Genomic DNA, 9,735 nt, shown 5'->3' on the forward strand with positions numbered 1-9,735 from the left:
AAAAGACGTGTAGGTAAAGCTTTTGGATTATTGTATCCCATCAAAAACATTACACATATAAAGATGCAAGTCTCGCAATGCAATTCTTCTACTACAAAAAAGTTTTGTGATGTAATGTGAAACCAAGTCGGTTATTTTAGTCAGTGCCAGGGGATGTTAAACCGTATCAATAAGATACTCGTATCTTTAATTTTTAATACATATATATAATGACTATTGATCAAATTGTGAAACCTTACCTTATAGCTAATGATACCTATTTAATACAAATAACATAATTTCAACTAAAATGGTAGCATTTTATTGAATAATTTATTGAATAATAAAGTTTAACCTCTACCTCGGAGTGGAATTTGCGGTCTTACATTCGTCTTCGCTATTTGTTGTCTTATTTTTACATTTGACTTCGCTGTGTTTCCTCTCATATTGTGAGTATTTATTTCATTGTAGGCAGGTCTGTAATAAGAGGAAAACTAAAATCATTTCCAACAACATATGTATAGGTACTTAGTAATACCGCTCCATGAGCAAAGATATCCAAGATGCTTACGGAATTTCCACGTTATTATCAAGCAGAAACGTCACTTTTGTCACTGACATCATGTCCATAACATCTCCAAATCAAATTCATAACATGTTATTATAATCAGAATATTATACGCCTCAGGGGATACTCCCATTCTGCCGGAGTCCATGCTATACACCGTGGTATACCTAAGCAGGCGTGGCTCACTCCGCGATTTCGTCGCTTTGCTACAGGTAGCTAAAAGTACATCCGTTCCACCCCAATTTTGGAGAAAGCCATAAGCCGCGCGTGGCGCTGTCGCCACATAGCGGCCATATCGTGCTGATCGTAACAGACGCGTTTTGCTAGAGAGTGAGTCTTCTGTACCCAGTGCCATCTAGTACTATTATTTATTCTGTGACCTAAGCTGATTATAGCGATACTCTCAGGGCCGAATAGAATCTTTCCAAGCTTCAAAAGCAAACGTACCCATCCGGATGTCCGATCCATGAGATGGTTCGTCTGATGATGTTGTAACCACTCTGTTTTGCCAGTGCGTCACATCTGCGCGTAGCTTCTTGGTCCATATTTCCATCTTGAGCCGTGGCCCTGGCGGAAATCCATACTATATATTACTACTATATACTATATTATGCCCGCGACATCGTCTGCGTGGAATAACTCTGCGTCTCACGTAAGCGAACAACTATCGAACGGGACGCGGCGCGGCGCGGCGGGCCCAAGGCGTTCGCGTTCGCAACGAGATCGCCCACGTAGGACACTTCTATAGGTATCAAAGGATTGATTCACCCCGCGGCGCATCCCTCGCGTTCGCGTGTTGTTCGCCTACGTACTACCAGTCACCTGCAATAATATGTTACTCTTCGAAGGCCGCAAAATTTTGTGATACGCTCTTATGGCTCTACAAATAAGATCGTGTCAGATATTTTTGCGGCCTTCGTTGTGTAGCATATTATTGCAGGTGACTGTACCTACGCTGTGTTAGTGACAGCAGCTAAAGCAGGTATAGCGCCTGGATAATGCTCAATCATTTAACGTCGACGTATTAATTCCACGCAAACGAAGATGCAGGCAAAAGCTAGTTAAATAATATTTGCTTAAGACCGTTTAAAATTATGTTTTTAGATGTTGTTATAGTTGTCTCTGTAAAATGTAGGTTCGGGTTAAAGCATTTTTATTTTCTCATTAGAAATTTTACATTTCACTTAACGAGAACTTAGAATTAGTACCTACACATAGTGGTTTTCACCAGTAAGCATAATTATATATCTTAATGATGCTTACATGAGACAGTGGATGAATTCTCCATTGCAATGCGTGCTGGTGTATAGGAATGGACCTATGCAGTTCTGCGTGCCGTCTTCAACTCTGAATACGGATGAAATGCCTATGAGAACTTCTTTTGGACCCCTCCAAGTGATTATTGGACCTCCGTGATCGTTCTAGAGTAAATCAATGTTATTTTATTATTCATATCATGTAGGTAATTACTAATTAAAATTAGAATAGAGTCAGACCAAGAACAGTCTGCAGTGGATCTGTTAGCCCCCGCAGTGCAAGTGTTATTTTAAACATCAAACTTCTATGAAATTATGACGCATAAATAACACTTGCACCGCGTGAGTTATCAAAATCGCTGCAGACTTTTCTTGGTCTAACTCTAGTTTCTTTTCTTACCTGGCAGATGCCCCTTCTCCTTGTCCTTAACATTAATTGTCTTAAAGGGACACACTGCAAAGGACACATATATTGTGGCATTAGTTTTAAGTATACCTTTTCATCCTTACGTGTCTTATCATGTATACCATAGAGAAAAAAATACATAAATTTCTCACTCCATACATCAGTCTTGGTACCAAAAAGACTATTAGGTATTTTCATAGTCGACATCTAGCATCGAGTAGCGGAATTATCAATACTGCTACTTGACAATTAAATAGATGTAGCACCGACTGTAAAGTCTTATGTTGTTGAGCATTACTGCCGTATTCGAACATCAAGATATTCACAAGAGACGACACGTACTAGATCCATTCTAGATACGTTATAGTTTAGATATCAACTGGTTCTCTTTTGCGGCGCAATTTGGGCAACCAATGTCACTTTTACGTTGGATAGAGTAAGATATCTATTAAATGTGAGTTGGATCTCTAAGTCATATAGGTACTGTGGAAATCGTTCAAGAGTATCTCCATAATCGCGCAAATGTCAAATTTGACAGGTTAGATCTTAAACATAATTATCGTTATCGTAACTTGGTGATGTCTAAAAAATGTCTAATAGATGTCTATTTCATAATTATTTTTTTTAGAACGCAATTTTTTTTTTCATAATCCGAATCGGGCCCCTAGACTTTTCGGTCAGTGCTACATCTATTGACAAGTACCTACTGATAATTCCGCTACTCGATGCTAGATGTTGACTATGTAAATAATCAGTGGCGTAACTAGGGGGGGTTGGAGGGGGCACGTGCCCCGGGCGCCGTCCAAGGGGGGGGGGCGCCAAAATGGGCAAAAGACTACCTCTCCGGCTTGCCAAAGGCACAGCAGGGATACTTTCGTCAGTCGTATTTACCACCACTGTGAAGTGTGAAATGCGGATGGTAATCTGGCCCTCCGGCAAATTTGGTGCCTGCCCCGGGCGCCATATCCTCTAGCTACGCCACTGTAAATAATAGTCTTTTTGGTATATGCTATATTTCTCTATGACGTAAAGAAACAAACGTCAAATCCATAGAGTTAAACCAAGAAAAGTCTGCAGAGATGTTATCAGCACACGCAGTGCAGGTGTGATTTTGAACGTCAAACTTCTATGAAATGATGACGTAATAATAACACTAGCACTGCGTGTGCTATCAGAATCTCTGCAGACTTTTTTTGGTCTAACTCTAGAAAATCTAGACATCGTAATGTCAGATGTTTTTGAGGTGATCCTTACGTTAACTGCGATTATTGATGAAAATATTATTCGAGCAGATTGTTTTATAAGGGGGCAAAGTTGTTGTTTAACCGCTCGTGTTAATATTGATACCCGAGCAAGCGAAAGATTCCAAGATTGATCCACGAGTGAAACACAACATTTAACACCACACCGACCCGAAGAAAATATTAAATATCAAACAAAATCAAATCCAATCCGAATGGATATTATTTAATATTTATCATTCTAAATCATCATTTAAAAATCAATTCTACTAGTAAACATAAGAAAAAAAACTCAAAATATGCATTTGATTACTTTGCCACACATGTGAATAATATGCAACTTTGCTATCAGTCAAGAACAATCAAGAGAGCCTGTAGCAGCTGGTACGGTGGAAAATTAGAAGCATAGTAATCGAATGCAAATATTGAGTTGTTTCCTTATGTTGGCTGGTAGAATTGACTTTCAAATGATAATTTGAATGATAAATATTTAAAAACACTCATTTTCAATTGATTTTGTTTGATTTTTACAGTTAGTATTTTCCCTATGTTAATGTGGTGAAAAATTTTGTATCACTATTTAGGTGGCAAAATTTGTTTGAAACTCATGCCTTGAAACCCTACCAACGCTCAAGATTCAATTTTCCAAACCACTCGCTACGCCCGTGGTTCAATTTTGGAAACTTTCGCTTGCTCAAGAATCATTGCCCCCTTGTAAAATAAGTAGGTACCGTCAACTTCTGCAACTTTACCAACACGTTCCAACAATGCCTGTTTAGATAAAATTTAAATTTCTACTAAACCGTTATCTTATTTTCACTTCTAATAATAGGAGAAACGACTCGATTTATCTGGCAACCCATTTTTTTCTTTTTTTTTTGTGGCGACACTACTAGTTTTGGAAGCAGTCGCTGTCAAAGTTTGCAAAGTCTCCCACGTGTTTTTGCGGTGTCTTCAAAACTTTGACAGCGACTGCTTCCAAAACTAGTAAGTAGAAATTTAAATCTTATCTAAACAGGCATTGTTGGAACGTGTTGGTAAAGTTGCAGCAGTTGACGGTACCTCTAATTACACTCTCCTACCTTCCTTCCCATCCTCAACGCCCCCGGCCCGCAATCTCTTTTATAATAATCCGCAGGCTCATCTTCTATTCCAATAATTTCTCCCGCGTCGTCGAGATTACCCCTATCTATGCTGCATATCATGTACTTTTCTATTATATCCTTCAACATCTGGTTGTCGAACTGGTTCATACAGTCCTGTTTGTCGGCGAGTTTGACTGATCCGTATTGCAGATTACCCTGGTTGTAGTCTCCTGTGTCATTCGTCTGAAGTTTGAAAAACACTGCTCAATGGGACGGTCGAAGTAATTTACAGATGGCACCAGCATAGGTTTTCCTGACAATCTCTAGAATTTTGCCAATTCTTAGTAGAGTAAAATGGGTAAATATTAAGTATTTCTTGAGATATCTTTCACAAAAGTTTCAACGTATAAAGATCGTTATTTACGGATTCAGAAGTTAAATCACGGAATAGAAATTGTGTGACAGTGGAAGTCCATTTTGAATCAAATTTCGTTAAAAAGTTAAAAAAGAATACTTTGAAAGTAATACTTCGAAGTTTCTCCCAACACAGGCATTTATTTGCTCACCGGGTGGTTCCATCCCCTGCATCTACTATATGTAAAAATAAATAATTTTGAAATAATCTTGAATACATCTCTTGAAGTACTAGAAACTAAAACTTTCAACCCGCTTCACATACTTACAATGAGCCACATTCACAGCAGGGAAAAAGAAAATTACATATTTACGATAACAATAACATACGTAACAATCTCACTTCTATTATAGAAGTACTAAGAACAAATTGAATTATTTTCAGAAAATATCTTAATTTGTTTTTATTTCAAGTAGAAACAATACTACTTATACACATTATAATCTGAAATAAATGTCATATACTAAGAAAAAATGACCAAGGCCTCCAGTGCCTCAGGCTGGAATCGAACCAGCGTCCTCTGCTATCGCGGCAGGTGCCTGTGCCATTCGGCCACCGAACCACAGCGGCATAGGTCGAATTTTTTCAAGTATATGCAATTCTTACTGAAGCCTTGTGGCGTCCCCTGGCCATCCCTAAGGTACAACAGTATGGTTCGGACCTTCTAACTGGATCATCTCAGATCAGATTTTTCTTATAGTTCGTTTTTTTAGTATTAGAAATAAGTTAAACAATCTTGATGTGTCTGTTAATTGAAAAACACATTTTAAAAATATGTTACGGCAAATATGTAACAATTATGAATCTAATACGATCATTTATATTCTTCTGCTTTCATAAATGATAGTTACTGATTTTTAATAAGCGTTTTTGAATTAAAAGACATGGCAAAATCGTTTACCTTCTTCCAAGTTCTTTCTAATGCTAAAAAAACGAACTATACAGTATATGACATTTATTTCAGTTAACTAAAGTATATAAACTCACTTCTCTCCATTTTTGGTCATGTCCCCACCCAAACACAATAGCATTAGTGCCCGCGACTTGCAGATTTATATCATAGTTGATATCAATCTGGTTGGGTATGTACGTGCACTGATGGTTGATGTATGAGTTGTCGTTGAAGTCGTAAGGTTTTTCCACTTTCACAAGCGCGAGATCGATATTCGCCCACCGTTCTACCCTTGGATAGTCAAATCTGTAATCTGAAATGTATGTTAAATAAGTATATAGCTAGTTCTCGAGATATTTAACGATGTGACGGACGGACAGAGTCGCACCATAAGGATTCCTTTTCTACCTTTTTGGTACGGAACCCTAAAAATTAAAGAGCACTGGTAGCTGATGGTAGTTAGGGCAAGAGTGTGCGATTTTTAATTCGGTGGTTGTGGCTTCAAACCTTGGCTCGTACCAATGAGTTTGCGGATCGTAGGTATGTACATTCAGCAGCGGAAGTTACTAAGTGGGCGAGGTGTTCAAAATTACCTCGACGCGCTCTTATTCTTTTAATAATAAAGTTGCGTCAAGATCATTTTGACAGACTGCATATCATTTGATATTAACCAGTTGTTTTTCGGGGAAGGAAAACATCGAGAGGAAACTAGACTAATAAATATGGCATAAGTTTCCCCTCTGGCTTTGAAGGTCAGATGGCAGTCCTTGGGGATGGGCTGTGATCCTTCTCTTAGTATAATGCATATATGTCTTCGTTGAGGAACGCTGGTGGCCTAGCGGTAAGAGCGTGCGAATTCAATCGGGAGGTCGCGCGTTCGAACCCCGGCTCGTACCAACGAGTTTTTCGGAACTTATGTACGAAATATCATTTGATACTTACCAGTCGCTTTTCGGTGAAGGAAAACATCGTGAGGAAACCGGACTAATCTCTATATAAGGCCTAGTTTACCCTCTGGGTTGGAAGGTCAGATGCCAATTCTTGGGATTAATTGCCAAGCGGACCCCAGGCTCCCATGAGCCGTGGCAAAATGCCGGGACAACGCGAGGAAGATGATATGTCTACGTTGAGTAGATCACAATGCACATAGGTATATCTTATTTCTATCTCTGTCCGTATATCTGTCTATATACCTCACCCATAGGTAAGCACTTGAACACGATCCTCCTCCTAGTATGACTAGTGCATGGGTCTGTGTGGAGGTCATCATAACGCACATATTGCGAATAGCCCGCGATGGCGTACATGAATTTAACATCCTCCACGCAGGCGGCCGAGGTAATGATGTACCAGGGGCTGACTATGGCCCCGCCGCAGAGCCAGGTGTCGTATTGTATGGAGGAGTTTGCTTTAATGAAGTACACCTATGTAAAAAAAGAAACGATCGTTGAAGATAACATAACAAAAGCTGGATTGCAGTATTTGCCTGCAATCTTAAAGCAAAAAATATCACGAACTCATTCAAAACAATCGGTCATCATTCCGCGTGTTTTTGTTTTGAAGAGAAGTTAAACTTTGGAAACAAAAAAGCCATTAACTAAAACTAGAGGGCGCCTTGTAGCAGCTTGAGTCTTTTCCTTAAAAATAAAGATAAACTTCTTGTACTGTGTGTACCTACCCCTAGTGTAAATTATATTCGATAGCGTAACAATGTTCGCGTTTGCGGTAAGTGTCATTTTGTATGGGATTTTGATTCCAAAACATCCCGCTTGGCGCGCTGTTTAAAATACCTTACTTAAAAATAGACATAACGCAAACGCGAACGCTCGGCACACTATCGAATGATACAGGGTCTTAGTCGTCGTCGCTCGGCTCGGCTTGCATCGGCTTTTTCTCTCTTCTCTTATTGCGCGGACATAAAGCTTTTTTCACCACACCAGCAATTGTTAAAGGCTCTCTTTATTGTTCAAAAACCGATAGCAAAATTGCATTTTATTCACATGTGAGGCAAAGTAATCAAATGCAAATTTTGAGTGTTTTCTTATGTTTGCTGGTAGAATTGACTTTTCAATTATGTTTTTGATGATAAATATTTAATAACATTCATTTGGATTTGATTTGATTTGTTTTTGTTTGATAACTTCCATTTAATATTTTGTTCGGGTTGGTGTGGTGAACAATTTTGTGTTTCACTCGGGGGCAACTTTTGTTTAACCCTCGTGCTTTGAAACCCTCGCATCGCAACGCTCAAGACTCGCCACGCTCGTGGTTCAATTTTGGAAACATTCGCTTGCTCGGGTATCAACATTAGCACGAGTGGTTAAACAACAACTTTGCCCCCTTGTAAAACAAATAACTATTTCCTATCGGCTTTTGCCGAATGCGTGTCGATATATTATATCTGGGGAAGCCCTTATGCCTTGGGTTCTGATGTTGAACACAATATTGTTTAATGCATTGTGCATTTAGACTGACTGTATCACCAATAACTTACCACATAATTCCTTTCGTATGTGGGCTGCTTTCCTTCTAGGATCCTACGTTCTGCTTTGCTTACTGCAACAATAAATAGTTTACTAACAATAGTTTAATAGTTAAACGAGGGTAGTTTTTCGCTCCTGCCGCCACCGGCCACCGTATACGCAAACTCCTGATGACACTCCTCGGTACGGAGTTAAACATGACGAGCGTTTTGCGACTTAAAATACGTGAGTGACGCGTTCTTAATATAATATATTTAATATAACAATAAATAGTTTAGTTATAATTGCTATTTTCCTGAACTTATTTACAATCTAACACCATTTGACAAGTACATAAGTAAGATTTTATACCAGTAGAAGAAAAAACCTCTAACATTAAGTTGAACGATGTTAATAATGAGTTTTAGGTAGGTAATTGTAGACACACATATACTTACATTTTAGAATAATTGTTATCAATATGAAAATGTATTGGAAACTTGACGTGTGCTTGTATAAAAACTTCATTATGACTGAACATGTTATCTCAATTCATCTCACGGTAGAATGACGTTTCAATAATGCATGATTGCAATTGTAATTACATTTGTAAGTTATTATCCTTTATTTAACTTGGCTCTTAAGTTAGGGTTTTACAATGTGGGTATAAAAGTACAATTACTTGTGAAAAAGTAAGGGCAAATCGCCTAGCGTGGTACGGGCATGTGATGCGGAGGGATGAAAGTCATGTGACGGGAAAGGTATTACGTATGAATGTGGAGAGAAGTGCGAGAAGAGGAAAATCGAGGAATAGATGGACTGTGTGAGAGATGATATGAAACGAACGCAAGTGAATGATGAAATGACGGGCTACAGACAGGTGTGGAAGAGAAAGACTTTCTGCGCCGACCCCAAGTGAATGGGACAAGGGCAAGAGAATGATGATATAACTCATTTTTTTAGTTTTTCAACTAAGATAAAATTGTCCTACAATATTTATATCTTAGTATAAGTTTAGGTATATATTTATAATACTTATATGTAATATGTTTTTTACTGGAGAGAATTTTAATTCACAAATAATTAAGTAAATATAAAACATTAAATTAGCTTAGCTTCTTAGTTTAGGTTGGGTAAGACGAACATAATTTATTTTGCTCAGGGCAACACATACAGTATGAGGATTCCATACAAGCGTTTGTCTTACCCTACCTTACCTTACCTATCTTAGAACGTACATAAGCTTTCGTTTAAAAAGGAAACCGTAGTAAATTTGAAAGGGATCACATCTCCAATCCCCATTTTACATTGCACAAGCAACGTCATGTAAAATTCAAGAGCTATCGAGCTGAAGTAGTTGCATCAATACTTTTGATTGCATCTACTGCGCTGCACTGTAAGTTTAAAAGTATTTTAACTTATACGCGCTCG

At 38.3% G+C, this 9,735-nt stretch overlaps 1 protein-coding gene across 1 annotated transcript; it reads right to left on the reverse strand.

Annotated features, from left to right (window-relative positions):
- Positions 1–329: 329 nt before the first annotated feature.
- On the reverse strand, positions 330–8,885 carry LOC134675383 (uncharacterized). The gene is made up of 9 exons (XM_063533594.1): positions 8,763–8,885; positions 8,337–8,398; positions 7,041–7,266; positions 5,938–6,155; positions 4,533–4,778; positions 2,204–2,257; positions 1,811–1,968; positions 995–1,114; positions 330–456 (listed from the first exon to the last, which is right to left on the reverse strand). Exons 1-9 carry the CDS (start codon positions 8,830–8,832, stop codon positions 330–332), a joined length of 1,281 nt encoding a protein of 426 aa, XP_063389664.1. The 5' UTR covers positions 8,833–8,885.
- Between the last annotated feature and the right edge of the window lie 850 nt (positions 8,886–9,735).

Source organism: Cydia fagiglandana, chromosome 21 (genome assembly GCF_963556715.1).
Source record: "Cydia fagiglandana chromosome 21, ilCydFagi1.1, whole genome shotgun sequence".
Lineage (NCBI taxonomy): Eukaryota > Metazoa > Arthropoda > Insecta > Lepidoptera > Tortricidae > Cydia > Cydia fagiglandana.